The following is a 25,258-nucleotide window of genomic DNA, read 5'->3' as shown; positions in this document are numbered from 1 at the left end:
TTGTCACTAGAGGTGTGATCATGGTCCTCTTGCAAAGAGGTGTTCGATGTATCACCCTCCCCTACACAGCCACCATCCTCTGTTTACAAACAACCCTGGACTGGGCGGGGCATTGATGCCAACTGGTGACGTCACCGTGAAAAGCACATGTTTGCATGCTGCAAGGCCACAGCGAGTCCCAAAAGACGTTGGTTATTGCAGTAAAATAAACGACCATTCGGTCCAGTCTCCGCACCAGGTGGTGGGGTCGAAAATATATATTGTATTTTCGTAACGAATGTTTCTAAAATGATTTAAAAGCTCTCAGACTACTATGACCTCCATCATTTACGAGAGGAGTCTCGGGGCATTCTGGGTACCATAACACAAACCGGCAAGCTGCTTCAAACGGTGTCCTATCCAATACCAGGCATGGAGTCCGTAGTAGTCCGGTGGTGGATCATAATGTATAGGCGTCGGATGATGACTATTGTGGAAATTGTCTCAGTCTTTATTCTCAACCTATACCAGCCATTCTTCCGATTGGCAATTTGTTCATCCAAAATTGCAAAGCTTGTTCATACTCTCGGTTTTATGGGACATGTTGCTTTGAATATGGAAACATGCAGTGCACAATCACAACGTCATCATCAACATGAATGCAGTTTCACGAATAATCCACACATTGCTCAATTCTATTGTAGCAAAAATAACACTCATAAAGCATGAAATCGTTATGATCTTGGCAATGGCAATGTTTGAAGGTTAATGTAAAAATATCAGTGCCAGTCGTCACTACATACCACAGCCACAAAGTCATAAACCCCGCCCATTTATACAATTTCTCTTTTTTAAATGTGATTTTATACCTAACCCTAACCTTAGCCACACGGTTAACCGTATGCCTAACCTTAAATTAAGACCAAAAAGCACTTTTTTGATTGTCATGCATTTAAGATATAGCCCATTTTGACTTTGTGGCTGTGGTAACTAGTGACAACACAATGCGCGTACACTACAGTTCAACCAACCTTGAGTCAATGATCAGCTGTTTCTTGTGTCTGATTGGTCTTCTCCGTGTAGCGTCAAGTGCATGTTCATTTTTTATTGGGTTATTGGATTGTCAATCATAGCATATCCACATGCTGCGTTGTTTGGTTGGATCCTTTTCCTACCCTTTCTCTCTGTGTCGCCGTGCAGGGTTGGAGCCGCTGTCCCTGGTCTGGCACGTTCCCCTAAATTTTTGTGTTAAATTTGATGCCCCTTTTTTAGATTCTACAATTTGCGACGGCATTTAAAATACATACACAGGCGTTCCATACCGGTGTTTAAAAAAATTGTTTTTTTGGGTCAAATATACCCTTTATCCTGTAAAATGGCGGTGTTAAGCGGGTCGTCTGGGCCGGTTGCCCGGCTTGAGGGCCGTGAATTCGAATACTTGATGAAAAAGCGCTCGGTGACTATCGGGAGGAACTCGTCTCAGGGCTCCGTGGATGTGAGCATGGGTCATTCCAGTTTCATTTCTCGAAGACATCTTGAAATATTCACTGTTAGTGATGATAGCACTGGTGGTGGAGACTTCTACTTGCGATGCCTCGGCAAAAATGGGGTGTTCGTGGACGGAGTGTTCCTCAGACGGGGTGCCCCTCCTCTGCAACTACCACGAATGTAAGTTCAACATGTTTCTGTGTTTATAATAACTAACTAGATAGCTATCATATTGTTTTTGTTTTGAATTACCACAAAGCACGTGCTGTTGCAGCAACACTAAGGGGTGGTGTTTGCCAATGCAATGTAGGCTAATCTTAGCTAGCTAGTTAACGTCAACTTGACAGTTTTTGTCAGATACTAGTAGCTACACGTTATGAACTGCCCTCCGTTGTTATAAAATATCTTCTGAATTAAGACAGACAAATGTAGCGAGATTCGACCAGCTTTCAGTTGATTTGCTATCACATAGTGGGTTATTATTGTAACTAGCTAAGTTAGCTAGTTGGCTAACTGTGTACATGGTCATACAGGTAAACAATGTCATTTAGTTCTGTGCATGTGTTTTGATAATCAGATGGATATGATCGATGATTTGTTTATATTTAGGTTTGTGGATGGCTACGTTACTTGTAGGCCTGTATCTTTAAAACGTGTGATGTGCATCACTAGGCCATCACTCAATTGAACATTTCTGATACGATATGGGTCAGCTTTGCACAACTCGGAACATATAAGTTTTTGTTTTGGTTCAGTTTGCTCCATTCACAAAATGATCAAGGCAGGTCACAAATGCCAAAGCTAACGTTACTATACATTGGAAATAGTCTTCTCAAAATCCAACATTATTTTCCTCTTGCCTTCAGTGTCACATTACTCTATTCTCTAGAATGAGATTTTATTTCTATGCCAAATTCCCGGTTTACATAGTTTGTTTTGTCAGATTTGCCCCATTTTATTCTAAAGAAACTTGCAAGTAACTTCCAAAATTCACTCCAATCCAACATTTGTTGTCCAACTCAACCATTACAACTGAAGACAACCCTGTATTTAATTAGGAAAAGTCACTATTGCGCCATAATCCACTTTTGAATGTTGATGTTTGATGCATTATAATTCACAATAAAAATTTGTAGGCTGCTGGGGCTCATTCATTGGTCAGTTGCCTCCGTGACATACAAACACAAAGCTGCATTCTTAAAGCAGCAGTCAGCAAAACAGTAACAAAGCGACCTCCCCAACCCTGTTTCAGTCAAAAGCTAAGGGATGGGGCTGGAGAAATGTAACCACTCTCAAATGCATATATAGAGCTATGGATGCAAGGACTGACCATCCAAAATTATAGTTTTAACCATGTTTTGAGGCAATGGGTGTGTTCGTATATTCACTCTGGAGTGCCAGAGTGCGCTCTGGGCGTTCATAAATTCAGAGCGTTGTCAGCGCACACTGGACGCTCTGGCGGAGGAGTAGGGTTGATCCAAGCGTTCTGACCTCACAACATCAGTCAAGCACCCAAGCTAACTGGCTAAAGTTGGCTGGCTTGCTAGCTACTTCCAGACACAAATGAGAGCACACCTCACTCTGACCATTTTTATCGCAGAGCTGGTTAGGCTATTCATATTATCTAGAGCGTTGGTGACTGTAACTGTGCTGCTGGCAACAATTTAATTACTATTTTTTGCTGTCGATTACTGACATCTAACACTGTTCATAAATTCATCAGTTATTCTGCACTCTGGTACACTCAGACGAGAGTCCTCTGAAATCAGGGTAGATAGCCAGAGTGAATTTACCAACGCACCCTATATAGTGTTTGTTTGCATTTACTTTGACAAACATTGGAGTAAAACATGTTTATATTTTAGGTTGTGATGGGGTAGACATGAGACATAAGTTATATTCTTCAAGAATCAATGGGTACATATAATTAATTTATAGTCCAAAAATGGATGTTGATTGCCCCTTCAACTGACCATCCAGTCTTCTTACCCATTCATACACAGTATCACAGCACTTTAGACTGAAGAGATGTTGATTCCTAACTAAGAAGCACAGTGGGCTCAAATTCCCTTATCGATCAGGTTGACGTAACTAAAGAGCTTTTAATCAGGGGTGTGTTTTATACGCTCACATCTACTGCTTCAAGAAAAACCTTGTTGTGATATCCTTATTTTGGAATTGTGCATTATGGGTATGATGACTATAGTAGCCCACCCAACCTGAGGCAAAGCATGATCAGGGAAGTGGACAGACAGTCTTGGCTTGGAGAGCTCTGGCCTGGGCTTCTTTATGTCCCCTGGATTCCAACTGAATGACGGAAGTTGCCAGAATGAAGCAGTCACTGCTGCCCAGCCCTCCATGTTGTTGCTCTCCCACGCCTACATAATTACTCCCTGGCCTTCTTGACTGTTTACATCCTAACTAAATCTGTGGAAAGCAGATGTATTAGTTTGATGCTCATTGTTTTGTCTTATAGGGATTTTGTGTGTTTTGAGGATAATCTGCCGGGATAATGATCTTGGTCAAAAAAGTGAAAAGAATAGAGAAGTCTTCTTGTCTCTGCTGCCCTGAGCTTGGTTACTTTTGTATCATTTTAAGCTCAATTGTGTTCTACCTCCTGGCATAACATAGCAACTGTGCATTTGCTTTTACAAAATGTTTGGTCTCATTGAGAAAATAGGGAAATTGGCTAGGCTCCATGCCAATGTTAAAATGCAGTGAGGCTGTGGGAAAACTCCGCTCTTTGCAAAATGACTTGGGCTTTCCATGCAAGCTTATCCGCTTAACCAGTCTTCTTTTGTTGTTGAAAACATTTTAAGTATGATGTAATTTAAGCAGATGGTAGACTATATAATAACATGAATTGTCTGGTAGTGGGGGTGGGTTTTGTGGTCTAATGGAATTCTCTGTACCCCAGGTAGTAGGGTGTGAGGGTTGGGTGCCAAAAGGAATTCTGTTTGCTGTTTGTATGCATCTGTGCCTGACTGACTGAGGATCAGTGAGCCCCCAACACACACACACACCAAACCCAAGGTTGTAAAAGCAATGTGTGTTGCCTTTGTAGTCACACGCAGCACTCTGCGAGGAATGTGACATCTCAGAGCTCAGCATTCCTGTATCAAAGACGCCCTGGTGGTTGCCATGCGACTGTGCTGCTGAGCACAATGTTGATGGTGCTGTTCCTGCTATTAGGTGATTTCCCCCAATAGCAGGAACAGCACAATCAGTGGTCAGAATCTGGTAATATCAGGTTGTTAGGCAAACCCAACTTTGACTAATTTCTTGAACTCACCAAATTCATGAATACTCTCTTAGGTCAAACATGGAGAACTATATTTAATAAATATTTAATGAATCCTATAAATTAAAATGGCCAATTTGGGTGCAATCAATTAGCTTAATTTCTTAGAGATCAAATGTATATTTAAACAAAATAATGTTGCAGGAAGGCTATTCTTATCTGTTTCTAACAACAGAAACGATTTCAGAACAATCTGAGATGGTGGGTGTCAATCCTCTTTCTTGTGCTTTTTGAGTTGGAATGACCCAAAGGCATCATTAGGCCTATTGAATATTGTGACATGCCTCTACCATGCTTGGTATCTAGTTTTGGAAAAACATGTTTTCCCCCTAGACACTAGCTAGTAGCTATGTGTGGTCTGCATAATGAGGTCATCAACATCCCCCTATTTCAAATAATGGGTTTCCAATGCTCTTTGTTGACAGGGGTATTACATTGGCCCTGAAAGGGTTTGGAGTGCATATGCATCATTTAAGTGTCTGCCTTCACCAGGCTGGCTCCCAGCCGTTTTTCACCCTCTGAGTAGCAATACTAATTTGAGACAGAGGTGGGACAAAGTCATTGTTATGCAAGTCACAAGTAAGTCTCAAGTCTTTGCCCTCGAGTCCCGAGTCAAGTCGAGTCAAAGATGAGGCAAGTCCCAAGTCGAGTCAAAAGTCAAAGCCATCAAGTCTCAAGTCGAGTCCAAAGTCCTACATTTTAGTTTCGAGTCATTTCAAGTCCTCTTAGCAAGCCTTTGCAAGTCATTACAAGTCCTCGTAGCAAGTCTTCTCGAGTCATAAGGCGCAAGTCCAAGTCAAGTCACGAGTCATTGATGTTAAAGTCCAAGTCGAGTTGCAAGTCTTTGTACATTTTGTCGAGTCGAGTCTGAAGTCATCAAATTCATGACTCGAGTCTGACTCGAGTCCAAGTCACATGACTCGAGTCCACACCTCTGATTTGAGACTTGGGTGTCAGGGACACTGTTCTCTCTGCATGTGCTCTTTGCCAGCTCTGTCAGGGCTTGGCAACAAGTGCAGCAGCGCCTGGCATCCGGACCAAAGGGAAGCAGGGCTGGCATAACAATCTGGGCCTCAGTCTCTCTCTGGAGTGTGATGATGGAGCCTGATTGAACCTCAGCATATATGGACATCCCCATTCTAGGCATGCACACTGCTTGTTGTTTACCCCACAGTGAGAGTGTGTGTTCTCTCTGTGTGTGTGTGTGTGTGTGTGTGAGAGCCTATATTTAGCCTGAGCCCCGAGAGTCTCCCTGTTCCCCCTAGAGGTACCTTTGCTCCACTCTCACAAATAGTTTAAAGCAGGTATGTTAGGACTTGATCTGATTGATTAGGATCCCCGTTAGCCGACGCCAATGGCGACCGCTACTATTACTGGGTCCGACATGCACTATATATACAAATGTATGTGGACACCCCTTCAAATTAGTGGATTCGACTATTTCAGCCAAACCCGTTGCTGACAGGTGTATAAAATCGAGCACACAGCCATGCAATCTCCGTAGACACATTGGCAGTAGAATGGCCTTACTGAAGAGCTCAGTGACTTTCAATGTGGCACCGTCATAGGATGCCACCTTTACAACAAGTCTGCTCGTCAAATTTCAGCCCTGCTAGAGCTGCCCCGGTCAACTGTAAGTGCTGTTATTGTGAAGTGGAAAAGTCTCGGAGCAACAACGGCTCGGCTGCGAAGTGGTAGGCCACACAAGCTCAGAGAACGAGACTGCCGAGTGCTGAAACGCGGAGCGCGTAAAAATCGTCTGTCTTTCGGTTGCAACACTCACTACCGAGTTCCAAACTGCCTCTGGAAAGCAACGTCAGCGCAATAACTGTTTGTCGGGAGCTTCATGAAATGGGTTTCCATGGCCGAGCAGCTGCACACAAGCCTCAGATCACCATGCGCAATGCCAAGCATCGGCTGGAGTGGTGTAAAGCTCGCCGTTATTGGAATCTGGAGTAGTGGAAACTGCGTTCTCTGGAGTGATGAATCACACTTCACCATCTGGCAGTCCGACGGAAGAATCTGGGTTTGGCGGATGCCAGGAGAACACTACCTGCCCCAATGCATATTGCCAACTGTAAAGTTTGGTGGTCTGGGACTGGTTTTTCATGGTTTGGGCTAGGCCTCTTAGCTCCAGTGAAGGGAAATCTTAATGCTACAGCATACAATGACTTTCTAGACGATTCTGTGCTTCCAACTTTGTGGCAACATTTTGGGGAAGGCCCTTTCCTGTTTCAGCATAACAATGCCCCTGTGCACAAAGCGAGGTCCATACAGAAATAGTTTGTCGAGATTCGGTGTGGAAGAACTTGACTGGCCCGCACAGAGCCCTGACCACAACCCCATTTGAACACCTTTGGTATGAATTGGAACGCCGACTGCGAGCCAGGCCTAATTGGCCAACATCAGTGCCCGACCAGTGTCCATATTAATGGCCATGATTTTGGAATGAGATATTTGACAAGCAGGAGTCCACATGTAAAGACATTACAGACAAAAGACATGAACGTTTAGTGTGTGGATGCTCATAGAGGCTACATGGACTGGAAGGTTGCATTACATTGAGTGGTAGGTGAATTTTAAACTTTTTTGTTTATTTTCTCTGCAGGTGCACTTTCAGGTTTCCCAGCACAAACATCAAGATCACATTCACAGCCCTGTCCAATGGGAAGAGGGAGAAGCGCGAGGCGCCCGAGTCTCCAGTAAAACCAGTCCAGATCTCCCCGCTCACCATAAACATTCCAGACAACATCGCCCACCTCATGAGCCCCCTGCCCTCGCCCACCGGCACCATCAGGTACAGTAACAGAGGAACAGTAGGCCTGGGCCTCAGCTAACCTTGAGATAACCTATGATCATACTGGCCTGGCGGCTTATGGTTAGTTTACTGAACTCTAGGGGATGTTGTGAACCAGGCTCAGCTTGTTGCTTAGGTCACCTCCTAACCTACACCATCTGTCCAACACAGCTTTATTGTGTGTACGTGTTAAGCCTAGTCTGTGTGTAGCCATTGGCAGTCTTTACTTGGCTGCTATGTGCGTGTTGACTGAAAAAACATAGCTTCTAGCAGTGTTAATTTTGACAGCTATTTTAGTCTTAATACCTTTGTCTGTCATATTTTTTGTCGTTTCATCCTTTGTTAGTTTTAGTTATTAGTCAACTAAAACTCTTGGCAGTTTGTCTAGTTTTAGTCACAGCCATTTTAGTCACATAGTCAGTGCATTTATTTGATTAAATAATGAATATTTAGGCTACCTCAGACTTCCATCATGTGCACCTTCCTTGATAAGGGGCAGAATTTCAGCTTTCCAACAATGCCAGGAGTATTACTGTACTCCTAATATTCAACAAATAGCATTACTTTTTTCCCATAGGAAGGTTAGTTACAAGTCAAGTGTCCTGTAGGCTTGGGTGGTATACCGTATATATCATATAATGGGGTATTTGGAAGAAGCTACGGGATGATTTTTCAATACCGTCAAACCTATTTCTTTGAAGTTTCAGTACATTTTAATATTTGTAGCTACTTTTTAAGTTAATACCTGCAGTCAACTTGTGCGATACGTTAGGAGATATAGCAGATTGCGTTCTTCATTTCACCTGTCACATTATTTACATTATGAAGCTTACCATAGTTCCCCAGAAGAGTTGAGCTAGTCACGTAGTTTGTAAATAGCACAATTGGAGAAAGCGAGCTGGTGAGTCCATAGCATTCTTTATCGGTGAGTCTCTGTTGTGCGCAATTCACTTGTATGCAATTCACTTCAAAATGTTTGCCATCAGATATCTTATAATGGCTTTCTGCTAGAAGTCAAAGAGCTCTAGATGAGTTCTGAACGCTGCCATTTTTCCCCCTTTGCTTCCTACTAGTGTTTTTTCTCTCCTCCATTTCTCTCCCATCTGGTCCATGTACACATGCTGCTCTTCCTTCAGAAAAGCATGCATTACAACTTTGTTCATTTGCACAATTTCTCTCGTTCACTTTCGCTTGTAAATGTCAACACTCACCAAAAAATGATATTCGGTAGCTGCTAGCTATGCTTGTGTAACTTTGTGAGCTGTATTTGCCTGTCTTTGTAATTAGTTTGTTTTTACCCGATGGCATTTAGCTAACAGCGTCTGTGATTTCGCAATTAGTTTGCGCTAAATTTGTTAGCATTCTGGTAATGAGGCCAAATTGGCTTTTCTTGTTTTGTAGCGCCGTCTTGTGTGCTATGCCAGTAATACTGTAAATCCTGGAATGAGAGAAGGACGGTATGACGACATGAAAATCTGGATACCGCCTATGCCCAGTGTCCTGGCTTCGCATCAGTTTAAAAGATTGAATAGTGACTGAAGTGACCACCTGGGAACTGTGTGGGAGAGCCTGGCAGATCAGCTCAATCAGACCGTGCAGCTCAAATATGTAATGAGAGGATTTCATGAAATATTCTGCACGCATGCGTGCTTGGGATTGGACAAAACAGTTGAAAAGGAGCTAAAAATCAAATTAAATGTCCATTAGTCTCACGTGGAATTCTCCTCTCGTCACATTTTCGTTGACTAAAATGAAAAGTAAATTGTAATAGTATGTTTTTTTCCAGTGCATCTCGTTATCATAATAGTCTTAGACAGGAAAAATAGGTTGTTGATTAGTATTTTTCGTTATAGTTATTGTTGACCAAATTGAACACTGGCTTCTAGTGGTGTGAATGTTTCAACGTAATTGGGATCCTTAACGTTATAATTTTTTTTACATTCACAGTGCAGTTATCACACAACATTATTTTCTGTGTTCTAGCCTAACTAGACGATAGGCTGTAAAGGTAGACTCGGCGATATGACTTGGATGCAGAAAGTAAACCACATAGTGTTTTAAGGCTCAACTTCTCCGCTGTTTTTGGTGCTCTGGCAACCACGCTGTGAACACTGTGACACGAACCCGTGCAGATATTGTGTGAGCCTCCCACTCATCTTAATATCCTGGCCTATTCATTGATGATAGGCCCTGCGTTACTGAAGTTGCGAGACATTGCAAGCCAAGAAATTGCGTGATGAAGCATTCCGTTGCGAGATACAGCTTTTGATTGCTGATAGGCCTGGTGGCCGACCTGCCTATACTGTGCCCCTCCCCCTCTCTCCGTCCCTCGCTAGCTCGCTATGAAATATGCGAGTGTTTGTGTTCTCGGAAGTACGGTAACTAATCCAGGGCTCTACAGTGCGACTATTTACTCGTATATGCGCTTAAATATTTTTCTGTGCGACCTGGACATTTTTATTTAGGGAGCACCAGTGCGCCTAGAACATTTTAAAGCATTCTAGCATTAATATCTCAAATGTATTTGTGTGCGCCTACATCTTTCAACTTTAGGCACACACGTGCTTCTTGTAAAAAATTCAATAAATAAAAAAAGTTGGCGTAGAGCACTGTAATCAGTCTCCTCCATTCCAAAATTCCTAGCGGAATCGAATCTTAACACTCCAGAAATAGGGGAGTTGACGCGCAAGTCTGAGTTAATTATTTTGGCATCAACTCTCCACCACAGCATCATCGTCGTTAACAGTTGGGAAAATGGCGACAGCAGTGAAGTTCTGTATGGCAATGCTTTGAGAAGTTAAATGAGAAGGAAATGCACATTTTGCGAGGTGGAATTGAGGTACGGTAATGGTAGTACAGGTGCAATGCTTAACCGTCTGAAAGGGACGCACTGTGAGACCCAAACCGTTGCTTGCAGCTGAATTGTGAATTCACGTGGAATTTTATATATTTTTCCTATTGTTTTAATGGAAAACCGATGGTAATTACTGTTTAAACATTAAGAACTTTTCCCCCCATTTGTCACATCCCTAATAGCTTCTGCTGTGTTCAAATATGAACTGCCTCTATAGTATGTGAAATGAAAGTTGTAGTAGTGCTAATCCATCCATTAATTCCTACTAGCACATCTTCCAATCAGCTACGGCACATTGCACCGATGATGGAACATTGAAGAATGGAAAAATAATATTGATGTTTTCATTTGATGCTAGCCCATCAGTGTTTATCTCCAGATTATTCATGTTGGCTTCAGCTAATGACAAATCATTAAGCGTTTTCTGCTGTTTTAACTCTCAACTTAATGCCTCATAAAACGATTTTGCTCTCCTTTCAATATGGGTTAGATAATGTGAGGCTATTTGCATTTACTGCTACTGCAGTAAAGGGTACAGATAAGCTGAGCCAAGATATTTATTTTACTGGGGCCCCCTCTTCCTCAGAATAGCTTGGATAATTGTAAACCATGGCTTGATTTCTCAAAAGGAACTGAGGTCATCAGTGGATCAATTAGGCAGTTTTGTTTATAGCCTAAAAGTGTTGCATTTGGCAAGAATAAGATTTCAATTTTGTACTGTTTGATTTTTATTTCCACTCACCCATTCCTATGTCATTTCCCCACCGTTTTCCATGCCCTGACAGCCATGTAGAGCTAGTCTAATGTAATGCCTATTGCATTACTCTTGGTCAGATCATTTGATATGTACTGTGGTGGTCATCATGCTGACAGAGACTTGGTGACTGACTAACGGTCTGGCCCTCTTCTTCCCAATAGTGCTGCCAACTCGTGCCCCTCCAGTCCCAGGGGAGCGGGCTTGTCCGGCTACAGGATGGGTCGCATCGTCAGCTCTGCAGAGCTACAGCTCATAAACGACAACTCCCAGTCAGAGAACGACAAGGAGGCCTCAGGAGGGGACAGCCCCAAGGTGAGCACCACATACAGAGAATCTGCGTTGAACATGCTTTTAGTCTAAGACTAGGCTTAAATTCATCTGTTTCTGCGAAACTGGCCTTTTCAATTTAGTGGCAATCAGCAGTTGAAACCCTAACATTTACATTTACATCATTTAGCAGACGCTCTTATCCAGAGCGACCTTACAAATTGGTGCATTCAACTTATGATAGCCAGTGGGACAACCACTGTGTTATCCCCACCAATGTTTATGGTAAAAAGCTGAGGGATGGGGCTGGAGAAATGTAACCACTCTCAAATTCATAGACAGCTATGGATGCAAGAATTGACCAACCATGATATCCAAATGTTATGAGGGTTTAGAGTGTTTGTTTACATTTACTTTGTTTTAGTGCTGAGCGATTAGTGCTTTTTGGGGTTGGTTCGGTTTTGGTTCGATTATAAAATTTTAAAAAATCACATTTTTCGGTTTCGATTATTTATTTTTTGTCATTAAATGCGCTATACATTATGTGGATTGAATGCTGTTAAAACACATAATAAAACAAATAACAAAAGTCCCAGGATGGTAGTGACTGCCCATTACTGCTTATCACTTATTAACCATAATTTATTTACATTACAATTTACTTTAAAATATTTAAGTTGTGTATATTACATTTTGTTTTATTAGATTACTTTATTATTTCATTCCAAGTCATCATCTCATCTCTATAGAGCTGCTGTCTGACAAAATCACTGTTTTTAGTAGTTCTTCAAAGTAAATAAGGCATACTTTTATGACTGCTGAATACCAACTATCAATCACTTAGATCATGTATTTTCAGGTAGAGATGCCTCCCGAAGCTACTGCTCTCTATCCCTCTCGATCGCGCATCTTCTGTCTCTTCTCTCCCTCTCAGTGCGCCCCACACAGACCGGACAAGTAGGCGCAAAATGGAATATGGTCATGTTGGTTAATTACCACGTTTTCTGCGCTAAACTATGTAGAATATTGGCCTGTTGGAAACTACAACTGTCTACTATCATAACAGTTTGGGCTAGATCTGATTTATCTCTATTGGTCAATTAGTTGTTTTAAAAAACAAAAACATATCTGAAATTTCAGTTAATCGCTCAGCACTACTTTGTTTACAAACATTGGAGTAAAACAAGCTTATTTTGGGTTCGGATGGGATACGACAGTTGAACTGAGCTCATGAGGCATTTAGGAAGTTATATTCTTCAAGAATCAATGGGTACATATCATTTATTTAAATGGAGGTAGCAACTGAAGATTTCCCTTTAAATAAGTGCACACTTAAATTAATTGGAGAGGAAAGGTAGTGTCTGTCTGTCTGTTTTGTCATTTGAACTGATGCATGTGACAAAACAAACCCATGATTTGTTGTTATCAAATTTAATTTGTCACATGCTTCATAGACAACAAGTGTAGACTAACTGAAATGCTTACTTACAGATTATTTTCCAACATTGCAGAGTTAAAGATTAGATAAAAAATGTATATACAAAATTGAAATATTGTCACAATGAATAAATACACAGTGAATAACAAATAGAAAAGAGTAAAAATAACATGGCTATATATAGGGAGTACCCGTACTGAGTCTACGTGCAGGGGTACGAGGTTATTGAGGTAGCTATGTACTGTACATATAGTTAGGGGTAAAAGTGACTAGGCAACAGGATGGACAGTAGCCCTGTGTAGATCAGTTGGTAGAGCATGGCGCTTGCAACGCCAGGTTGTGGGTTCGTTTCCCACGGGGGGCCAGTATGAAAATGTATGCACTCACTAACTGTAAGTCGCTTTGGATAAGAGCGTCTACTAAATTACTAAAATGTTAAATGTTAGCAGCAGCGTATGTGTAAAAAAAGGGTCAATGCAGGTAGTCCGGGTAGCCATTTGATTAGCTATTTAGCAGTCTTGTTTAGATGTCTTATGGCTTGGGGGTAGAAGGGTTCGGGGTCCTGTTGATTTCAGACTTGGTGCATTGGTACCGCTTGCCATGCGGTAGCAGAGAGAACAGTCTAGCTTGGGTGGCTGGTGTCTTGAACAATGTTTTGGGCCTTCCTCTGACTCCGCCTGGTATAGAGGCCCTGGATGGCAGGGAGCTCGGCCCCAGTGATGTACTGGGCCGTACGCACTACCCTCTGAAGCGCCTTGCGGTCGGATGCCAAGCATTGCCATACCAAGCGAGTCAAGATGCTCTCGATGGAGCAGCTGTAGAACGTTTGGAGGATCTGAGGGCCCATGCCAAATCTTTTCAGCTTCCTAGGGGGAAGAGGCGTTGTCGTACCCTCTTCTCGACTGTTGGTGTGTTTGGACTATGATAGATCCTTAGTGATGTGGACACAGAGGAACTTGAACCTCTCGACCCGCTCCACTACAGCCCTGTCGACGTGAATGGGGGCGTGCTCGGCCCTCCGTTTCCTGTAGTCCACAATCAGCTCATTTGTCTTACAGACGTTGAGGGAGAGGTTGTTGTTGTCCTGGCACCACACTGCCAGGTCTCTGACCTCCTCCCTATAGGCTGTCTTGTTGTCGTCGGTGATCAGGCCTACCACCGTTATTTTGTCGGCAAACTTATTGATGGTGTTGGAGTTGTGCGCAACCACGCAGTCGTGGGTGAGGGGACTAGTACAGGAGGGGACTAAGCACGCACTCCTGAGGGGCCCCAGTGTTGAGGGTCAGCATGACGGATGTGTTGTTGCCTACCTTCACCACCTGGGGGCAGGCCATCGGGAAGTCCAGATCCAGTTGCAGAGGGAGGTGTTCAGTTCCAGGGACCTTAGCTTAGTGATGAGCTTTGAGGGCACTATGGTGTTGAACGCTGAGCTGTAGTCAATGAACACATTCTCATGTAGGTGTGCAATAGAGGATGTGGATCTGTTGGGGTGGTATGCGAATTGGAGTGGGTCTAGAGTGTCTGGGATGATGGTGTTTTTAGCCATGACCAGCCTTTCAAAGCATTTCATGGCTACAGGGACTATGGTGGTCTGCTTGAAACATGTAGGTATAACAGACTGGGTCAGTAAAGACCCTTTCCTGCTGGTCAACACATGCTCTGAGGACGCGTCCTGGTAATCCGCCTGGCCCTGCTGCCTTGTGAATGTTTACCTGTTTAAAGGTCTTACTCACATCGGCTATGGAGAGTGTGATCACACAGTCGTTCGGAACAGCTGGTGCTCTCACGCATTGTTCAGTGTTTCTTGCCTCAAAGCGAGCATAGAAGGCATTTAGTTCGTCTGGTAGGCTCATATCAGTGGGCAGCTCGTGGCTGGGTTTCCCTTTGTAATCTGTGATAGTTTGCAAGCCCTGCCACATCCGACGTGCGTCAGAGCCGGTGTAGTAGGATTCGATCTTAGTCCTGTATTGATGCTTTGCCTGTTTGATGGTTTGTCGGAGGGTGTAGTGAGATTTCTTATAAGCGTTCCGGTTAGTGTCCCGCTCCCTGAAAGCAGCAGCTCTAGCCTTTAGCTCAGTGCGGATGTTGCCTGTAATCCATGGCTTCTGGTTGGGATATATACGTACGGTCACTGTGGGGACATCATCATCAATGCACTTATTAATGAAGCCAGTGACTGTGCCATCGGATGAATCACGGAACATATTCCAGTCTGTGCTAGAAAAACAGTCCTGTAGCTTGGCATCCGCTTCATTGGACCACTTCTGTATTGAGTGCGTGCGTCACTGGTACTTTCTGTTTTAGTTTTTGCTTGTAAGCAGGAATCAAGAGGATAGAGTTATGGTCAGATTTGCTAAATGGATGGGAGAGATTTGTATGCATCTCTGTGTGTGGAGTAAAGGTGATCTATAGTTTTTTTTTGCCTCTAGTTGCACAGGTGACATACTGGTAGAAATTAGGTAAAACAGATTTCAGTTTTCCTGCGTTAAAATCACGGCCACTAGGAGGACCACCTCTGGGTGAGCATTTTCTTGTTCGCTTATGGCCCAATACAGCTCGCTGAGTGCAGTCTTATTGCCAGCATCGGTTTATGGTGGTAAATGAACATCTACTAAAAAATATCATGAAAACTCTCTTGGTAAATAGTACGGTCTACAGCTTATCATAAGGTATTCTAACTCAGGCGAGTAGAACCTCGAAGAGACACACACCCCCTCCCCTGAGCTTCCCTAACGCTGACATTCTGTCCAGAAAAAACTGCTAGATTTATATTTTCCTTGTACAGCCACGACTCAGAGAAACATAGGATATTACAGTTCTTCAGATCACGTTGATGGGATAGTCTCAAACGGAGCTTGTCCAGTTTATTCTCCAGTGATTGCACGTTCGCCAATCGCGCCGCCTCCTTCTTCTCCAAGTGTTGGGGATTTGGGCCTGGTCTGGGATAGTCAATATGGCCTTTGCCTCCGACTCATTGAAGTAGAAGTCCTCATCAAAATCGAGGTTGGTGATAGCTGTTCTGGTTTCCAGAAGCTCTTTTTGGTCATAGGAAATGAGGGGGTAAACATTATGTACAAAAAAAGTTAAGATCAACGCAAGAACGTACACAAAATAGCATAATTGGCCAGGAGCTCGTAAAACGGCTGCTATTCCCTCCAGCGCCATTGCTCACAAAATGGAACTGTGCTACCTAGTAAATTACATGCCGTTTCTTCCTTCCTCTTCTTCTTCCCTTTAGGATGATTCCAAACCTCCATACTCATATGCACAACTGATAGTCCAAGCCATTACGATGGCACAGGACAAGCAGCTCACACTAAACGGAATATACACTCACATCACCAAAAACTACCCCTACTATAGGACTGCAGACAAAGGCTGGCAGGTGAGAAATGGCGTCTTTCAATGCACCATTTTCACTGAAATTCTTTGTATGTTAGGAAAAAGATCCAAAACTGTCTTGAATAGCATTAGGATTCAACCACATTGTTATATTTGAAATATCTCAAAAACCACAGAGCATAGTTGTCATAGCCAAGGGAGCATTTACAGAGCCTTCAGAAAGTATTCACACACCCTTGATTCTTTCCACAGTTGTGTTACAGCGCAAATTTAAAATTGATTAAATTGTGATTATTTTTTGTGTGTCACTGGCCTACACACAATACCCCATAATGTCAAAGTGGAATTATGTTTGTAGAATTTTTTTACAAATTCATTAAAAATGAAAAGCTGAAATGTCTTGAGTCAATAAGTATTCAACCCCTTTGTTATGGCAAGCCTAAATAAGTTCAGGAGTAAAAATGTGCTTAACAAGTCACATAGTTGAATGGACTCACTCTGTGTGCAATAATAGTGTTTAACATTATTTTTGCATGACTGCCTCATCTCTGTACCCCACATATACAATTATCTGTAAGGTCCCTCAGTCGAGCAGTGAATTTCAAACACAGATTCAACCACAAAGACCAGGGAGGGTTTCCAATGCCTCGCCAAGAAGAGCACCTATTGGTAGATGAAGAAAAACAGACATTGAATATCCCTTTGAGCATGGTGAAGTTATTACACTTTGGATGGTGTATCAATACACCCAGTCATTACAAAGATACAGGCGTCCGCTCAGGGATTTCACCATAAGGCCAGTGGGTGACTTTAAAACAGGTACATAGTTTAATGGCTGTGATTGGAGAATTGAGGATGGCTCAACATCATTGTAGTTACCCACCATACTAACTTCATTGACAGAGTGAAAAGAAGAGTCTGTACAGAATATAAATATACCAAAACATGCATCCTGTTTGCAACAAGGCACTACTTGGCAAAGCAATGAACTTTTTGTCATGAATACAGTGTTATGTTTGGGGCAAATCCAATACAACACATTACTAAGTACCATTCTCCATATTTTCAAGAATAGTGGTGGCTGCATCATGTTATGGCTATGCTTGTAATCGTTAAGGACTGGGGAGTTTTTCAGGATAAAAAAGAAACGTAATGGAGCTAAACACAGGCAAAATCCTAAAGCAGGGGTACTCAACTCTTATGCTTCGAGGTCCAGAGCCTGCTGGTTTTCAGTTCTACCTGATAATTAACTGCACACACCTGGTGTCCCAGATCTAAATCTAAATTTTGCACAATCCAGGTGTGCAAATCTCTTAGACTTACCCAGAAAGACTCACAGCTGTAATCGCTGCCAAAGGTGCTTCTACAAAGTATTGACTCGGGGGGTGTGAATACTTATCTAAATTAGTTTCAGTTTAATTTTCAATCAATTAGCAAACATTTCTAAAATCAGATTTTGATTTCGTCATTATTGTGTGTAGATGGGTGAGATAATATATTTAATTGATTTTGAATTCAGGCTGTAACACAACAATGTGGAATAAGTAAAGGGGTATACTTTCTGAAGGCACTGTATATTAAGATGTGCTTTGACTAATACGCAACCTTGTTCAAGTACACATTCACTTTGGCTTCAAACTGAAGGGCGGTACATGACTTCTCCCAGCTGTTTCCATGTTGTTTTTGAGCATGTGCCATTGATGAACTGTGATGTGAATAACAGCCTTGGCTGCAGTGTGTTCATACTAACACGACGGCGTATTCTGTTGTAGAACTCGATCCGTCACAATCTGTCTCTGAACCGCTACTTTATTAAAGTGGCCAGATCGCAGGAGGAACCGGGAAAGGGCTCGTTCTGGAGGATAGACCCGTCCTCAGAGGGCAAGCTCATGGAGCAGGCCTTCAGGAAACGAAGGCCGCGGGGTGTGCCCTGCTTCAGGACCCCCCTCGGACCCCTCTCCTCCAGGTATGGACCTACTTACTCTCTCAGGTTTCAGTCACACGATGAGCTCGCTGCATGCTTTACTGCAGGGGTCTCCATCGGGTCGATCCCAAGCTACCAGTAGCTCACAGCCAATCTATGAGTAGCTCACCAAAGACACCTCAAGCTCCTATCCAATCAAATCCACATTGACATTATCCCATTCCTAGTTAACCACAATTGGCCAAATCTAACACAATATGTACCAGCAATATTGCCCCTGTATTTCTGTGTGGTGCACGTGGTTCTCTTCCATTCACTTTGTGTAGCCAGTTAGAGATAATGATAACTGTCTTCTGGGTATACAGTAGGCTTGGGCGGCATACTGTATACCGGGATATTTGGAAATAGCTACAGGATGGTTTTTCAATACCGTCAATATCGTTTAAACTATTTGAAGTTTTTCAATACATTTTTATATTTGTCGTTACTTTTTAAGTAAACACCTGCAGTCAGCTTGTGCAATATTTTAGGAGATAAAGCAAATCGCGTTCTTAATTTCACCTGTCACATTATTTAACATTATGAAGCTTACCGTAGTTCCCAGAACAAATCAAACATTTATTTGTCACATACACGTGTTTAGCAGATGTTATTGCGGGTGTAGCGAAATGCTTGTAATAATGTAAAAAATAATACATAAAAAACAAAATACCGCAAAGTTTCCTAAGAGCTAGTCGCGAGGCCGCCATCCTCGTCGGCGCTCAGAAACAGAAAAACACTTGAGCCAGTCATGTTTGTTTGTAAATAGCACAACGGGAGAGCCGTGAGCAGTTGAGTCCAGCTGTGTATTGACAGGTGTTGTGTTTTATATTGAAAGTCGTGTTTTTTTGCTTCAATAGAGTGATCAGGGACGTGCAACTATAGTTTTCCTTCACAGAAAATACATTAGTGCAACACATTCTGCAGAAAATAGCTTCATTTTCATCATATGACAACAGAAGTGCAACGCTATTTGGCAAGCAAATGAGCTTACAATGGAAAAGCAAGGTCTCTTTTTGCAAAAACTATGCATGGCCATCATATTTTTTATGTTTATCATAGAAAGAATGTAGTCAGCTACATTTCCTAATGTTATACTTAAAGTTAATCTTGCATTTTACTGGAGAAAAGTAGGCTACACTAAAAAGTACCGGAGAAAAGTAGCTCCACATCAGTCAGAGTGCTGTCTGCTGATAGAAAGCCTGTTTGTGAATTCTCATCCGAGTGGAGTGCAACTGAAGCACAAAATCTGATGCCGAGCAGAAATTACAATAAGAAGCATTTTACATCTGTGTTTACAAAACGCAGCAAGATAATTATTGTGTTCTATCTTTTTTTCCCGCGTAAAGCGACCCCTAAGTTTAACTTGCTAGTTATCTAAGTAAGTGGCTGAATTAATAAGGTGACGGGGCATCCTATTGTGTTAGCTTTCTGCCGTGTTTGAGAAGTCAAAACCCTTTGGATGAGTTATTTGTACAGATGCCGCTATCTTGATTTCCTTTTCTCCTCTCCGGTCTCTCCCCGTCTTCTCCTACCCAGGCCCGTTGCCCTAGCGACTCCAGACTCCACACAGACACAGCATGTACACATGCTGCTCCAGAGCCAGTGCTGTTCTTCCTTCAGACAAGCACGCATCAAAACTTTGTTCATTTGCACAATGTCTCTCGTTCACATTTGCTTGTAAATGTCCAAACTCGCCAAAAATGACATTCGGTAGCTCCTACCTATATATGGATAACTTATGAGCTGGATTGCCTGTCTTTGCAATTAGTTTATATTCATTTGCGCTCATTAGTGTATTTAGTTAGCTGCCTCCATGGAAATGTGCATTCTGTTAAAAAAATCCCAAACCAGGAAAAATAAAATAGAGAACTGAATTCGGGAAAATTGTGATATGTTTCATAATTTAAAGTAGCTCTCATGATAGAAAAGGTTGGAGACCCCTGCTTTACTGTTAGATTGGCATGTTTGTGCCACCGCCTTGTGGCCATATATGGTCACTACAATATTTACATTTTGACATTTTAGTCATTTAGCAGACGCTCTTGTCCAGAGCGACTTACAGTTAGTGAGTGCATACATGTTCATACAGTATATTCCCATTGGGAAAATGTGAATAGGTTGAGTAACCATGGTTGAGCGACCACGGTGCTCTGGCGTGAAATGTGATCAATTTCAATGCATATGTAAATCCAGGGCTCTGAGCATTTTTAAAACCAATCTGCTTTTCCCTCTCACAGGAGTGCCCCAGTCTCCCCTAATCACTCTGGAGTCCTCTCGGCCCACTCGAGTGGGGTGCAGACCCCTGACAGCCTATCCCGAGAGGGTTCCCCTGTCCCCATGGAACCAGAGCCTGCTCCGGCCCCGCCCCCTGCCACAGCAGTCCAGCCCAAACTAGCTGTCATCCAGGAGGCCCGCTTTGCACAGAGTGCACCAGGTGAGAGACGCCCATTTTTGTCCAATAACCACATTGTTTGAGTCTTCTCCAATCCTATGTACAAATGTGCAGTCGTCACGTGTGGATCCTCCATTAAAGAAAGCTATTGTTTGTCCAGGCTCCCCTCTCAACAGCCAGCCGGTGCTCATCACGGTTCAGCGTCAGTTACCTCAGACGATAAAGCCGGTGACCTACGCCGTTGCCACACCTGTGACTACCAGCACCAACCAGAACCAGCAGCCCGTCATGCAGACGGTGCACGTCGTCCACCAGATCCCTGCCATGTCTGTCACCAGCGTGGCCGGGCTCAGTGCCGCCAACACCTACACAGTGGCCACCTCCGCCATGGTCACCCAGTCCACCATGGTCACCCTCAAGACTGAGCCCCAGGAGAACGGAGACTACTCAGAGGCCAAAGGTGAGGGCAGGGAAGAAGGATGATGTAGTGTGTAGATGGACAGATTGTGTTGACTCAAGGTAGTAGTGGTTTTAGCCAGGTGTACATAGGTTTTACCCTTGAGCAATGCACCTACAGTGCTGTGAAAAAGTATTTGCCCCCTTTCTAATTTTCTCTACTTTTGCATATTTGTGATACTGAATGTTATCAGATCTTCAACCAAAACCTAATATTAGATAAAGGGAACATAAGTGAACAAATAACACAACAATTACATATTTATTTCATAAACAAAGTTATGCAACACCCAATTCCCCTGTGTGAAAAAGTAATTGCCCCCTTACACTCAATAACTGGTTGTGCCACCTTTAGCTGCAATGACTCCAACCAAATGCTTCCTGTAGTTGTTGATCAGTCTCTCACATCGCTGTTTTCAAGCATGAACTGCTCGTTTCAAGTCCTGCCACAACATCTCAATTGGGATTAGGTCTGGACTTTGACTAGGCCATTCCAAAACTTCCAATTTGTTGCTTTTTAGCAATTTTCATGTAGACTTGATTGTGTGTTTTGGATCACTGTCTTGCTGCATGACCCAGCTGCGCTTCAGCTTCAGCTCACAGACGGATGGTCTGACATTCTCCTGTAGAATTCTCTGATACAGAGCAGAATTCATGGTTCCTTCTATTAAGGCAAGTCGTCCAGGTCCTGAGGCAGCAAAGCATCCCCAAACCATCACACCACCACCACCATGCTTGACCTTTGGTATGATGGTCTTACTGTGGAATGCAGAGTTTGGTTTTCGCCAGACATAATGGGACCCATCTCGTCCAAAAAGTTGACTCAAGTTTGCCAAAAAGCACCTGGATGATCATCAAGACTCTTGGAAGAACGTTCTATGGACAGACTTTTGGACGACATGGTTTCAGTAATGTCTGCCGAAAACCAAACTCTGCATTCCACAGTAAGAACGTCATACCAAAGGTCAAGCATAGTGGTGGTGGTGTGATGGAAGTTTTGGAATGGCCTAGTCAAAGTCCAGACCTAATCCCAATTGAGATGTTGTGGCAGGACTTGAAACGAGTAGTTCATGCTTGGTTGAAGATCTGATAACATTCAGTATCACAAATATGCAAAAGTAGAGAAAATTTGAAAGGGGGCAAATACTTTTTCACAGCACTGTGTATATATACGTTTTCTTAGTAAATGTGAAATGTATGTCATGTTGATCAGTTATTGTAGTGCCTGTTTGGTGTTAGTTGTATTATTAGAGGTCATTGACATTACCCTTCCTTTTTCCTATGTTTGTCTCTAGTAAAAGTAGAATCGGTTCCAACCATCACCCATGCCTCTATAGGCGGTGGCAGTCGCATCATCCAGAATACCCAGTCGGCCACGCCCTTACAGACGGTAACCTTAGTGCAGCAGCAGCCGCCCCTGGGCCTTCACCAGCTCCCCATAAAGACCATCACACAGAACGGCACCCACCTGATGCCCATGCAGGCCGCTGCAGGTGAGACAGTGACTCATTAAAATGGATCATGTCAAAGCACTTTATCCCCATCTCTAGTCTACCACTGTTCTGACCCCGTCTCTAGTCTACCACTGCTCTGACCCCATCTCTAGTCTGCCACTGCTCTGACCCCGTCTCTAGTTTGCCACTGCACTGACCCCATCTCTAGTCTGCCACTGCACTGACCCCATCTCTAGTCTGCCACTGCTCTGACCCCGTCTCTAGTCTGCCACTGCTCTGACCCCATCTCTAGTCTGCCACTGCTCTGACCCCATCTCTAGTCTGCCACTGCTCTGACCCCGATCTCTAGTCTGCCACTGCTCTGAGTAGTCCCTGTTTGTTTAATTTGCTAGAATTCATGCAGCATACTTGTCAGTGCTGCTCTCTGCAGTGTGTTTGTGTATCTCTAAGGGTCCATATGAATCCCTCTGTTAATCTTCCTTCATTAATCAACAATGTCTGGCTGGAGTTTCCTACAATGTTTGGAAAAGTACGTTTTTTTAATTTATTTGCATATGTTCTAAGCCGTTAGCTTACTTAGCAGAGTATTCCATCAATTCCGGCACTGAAATATTTTTATTTTTTTCCCTCATCTTCCTCCATATGTTCAGCCACAGCTGTTGCGAGTCCTCTCCACTTGCTGGCCACTCACGCTTCAGCTTCTGCTTCTCTCCCGACCAAACGACAGAACGGAGCCCAGGCGGCCAGCGATCAGCCCAACGCTAAGCGCATCAAAACAGAGGAAGGGGACAGCGCCACCACCACCGCAACCCTCGCAGCAGACAGTGACTCGTTGGCAGCCGGTGACCAAGGCAGCCACCACAACTAGTCTTCTCCAACAACACCACCATCTAGTTTTTTCCTTTCCTTCCTTTTATTTCCCCGTTCTTCCATTGACTCCCAAGGTGCCAAAAGGAGAAGATTTTCAGTTGGGTTTAACCATTGTAGAGGATTGGAAAATATGACCACCCCTTTAAAAAGAAAAGACTAAAAGAAAATGAGTTGAGATTGAAAAAAGGACAACTAGGACAAGGAAGAACTCTAATTTAAAGGTACCCCTGTGAGACATCGCCACTGAGGAGGAGGAGGATGATGACTACTCCCAAGACCACAGGAAGCCTTAACAACAATTAACCTTCAACATGATGAGCTGAACTTTGACCACCTGCAGCAAGCGGTCTGAATGAGGCCCATGTTAGCCCGGTGGTCGCGCGGCACCTCTGTCTCAACTACCTCAGTGCAGATTGGGGGCCACGGCCAAGGGCACCACTCAACGGACCCATGGGACGACTGGACGAAGTGACCAACTAGCAGCATTTGATGCAAACATGACATGTCAACGAGTGCATTCAGCAAAAGGGATCAAAACACTCTGAGCCAATTCCTGGACCTTTGGCAGCTAGCCTTTCATATACTGACCTACCCTTATTGCTGCTGTAAGTAGATGAGCAGTATTTGGTTGTTCATATGTGGACCGTTGGATCTGTTTTGTATGCATTTTCATTTATATAGGTACAAAAGTCATAACAATCATTTCAATAAAGAAAGCATACAGCAGTGGGGTCAATGACATTTCAATCAATCCACCTGAACTTCAAAAATCTCGCTGTTTGTTTGTATGTGAACTTCTTTTCTGTTCAGTGAAACTAAGTGTAGTTTCTTTTTACAATTCTATCAATGGAGTGTTTTTTTCCTGTCAAATCATATCCAAATCAATTTGCTTTGTTACACTTGCACAGATAACCAGTAAGATATAAACATATTCATTCCATGTGTAGTTTATCAGATGCCTCCTCGTTGAGCTTGCATGTAACAGACTAGAGAAAAGTACCTGAGCCGTTAACGCTTGATTCCTTAGTTGAAACATTAACAAAGTGGGCCACCCTGCCTCTGTTTTTGGTAAGAAGCTGAGGGATGGGCCTGGATAAATGGAACCACTCTCAAATTCAGACTGAGCTATGGATGCAAGGACTCACCATCCATGATATCAAAATTATGGTTTTAACCATGTTTTGAAGCTATACTGTGCTTTACATTTACATTGTTTACAAACATTGGCGTAGAACAAGTTTATATTCTGGATTCTGATGGGGTACGAGAGTTGAACTAAGCTCATGAGACATTTATAAGTTATTATTCAAGAATCGATGGGTATATATCATTCATTTAAAAGTCAAAAAATGGATGTAGCAACTAAGGATTCTAGCTTTAACTGTAAATTTAACAGAAGAAAAGAGCTGCTTAAAACCAGACCAGATCTGCACTTGGTAAAATGTTCGTTTTTTTCCCTCCTTTTTTGTTTTCTTTCTCCCTCGTTATCCTTGGCTGTGGTGACTTTGTGGTGTGGACAGACCCTTTGCTTGATTATTTTATTCTGTTCCGGCAACCTGACGAGTCTGTCTTCAGATTGTATATGTTCCAAACTAAAGAAAATACAAGTGATGGATATTTGTTCTGCTTCAGTGGATAAATGCTTTTTTTTTATTTTATATAAATTAATTTAAAACCTTTCACGGTCTCTATTTTACTTGTCCAAAGGTTTCACCACAACAGTGAACAGATGTTCTGCTCCCAGTACGCTTTTCATTTGCAGATGTTTCAGAGACAAACACACCAGAGCAGCTGACGGCCAAGTGTACTTAGAAGCAGCGCGTGGCCATTCTGTTGCCTCTGACCAGAATATCGTCCATCAATTCTACATGTTGAATCACTGCCGTTCATCAACACC

General features: G+C 43.0%; 1 protein-coding gene across 1 annotated transcript; it reads left to right on the top strand.

The window, feature by feature from the left end:
- Nucleotides 1-1,150: 1,150 nt before the first annotated feature.
- foxk2b (forkhead box K2b) lies at nucleotides 1,151-25,041 on the top strand. The gene is made up of 9 exons (XM_045216104.1): nucleotides 1,151-1,647; nucleotides 7,377-7,565; nucleotides 11,338-11,488; nucleotides 16,120-16,266; nucleotides 17,996-18,189; nucleotides 20,427-20,623; nucleotides 20,742-21,041; nucleotides 22,333-22,530; nucleotides 23,142-25,041. Exons 1-9 carry the CDS (start codon nucleotides 1,355-1,357, stop codon nucleotides 23,357-23,359), a joined length of 1,887 nt encoding a protein of 628 aa, XP_045072039.1. The 5' UTR covers nucleotides 1,151-1,354; the 3' UTR covers nucleotides 23,360-25,041.
- Nucleotides 25,042-25,258: the final 217 nt, after the last annotated feature.

The sequence above is a fragment of the Coregonus clupeaformis genome, unplaced genomic scaffold (assembly GCF_020615455.1).
Source record: "Coregonus clupeaformis isolate EN_2021a unplaced genomic scaffold, ASM2061545v1 scaf0610, whole genome shotgun sequence".
Taxonomy (NCBI): domain Eukaryota; kingdom Metazoa; phylum Chordata; class Actinopteri; order Salmoniformes; family Salmonidae; genus Coregonus; species Coregonus clupeaformis.
This window is presented reverse-complemented; position numbering and strand designations above follow the sequence as displayed.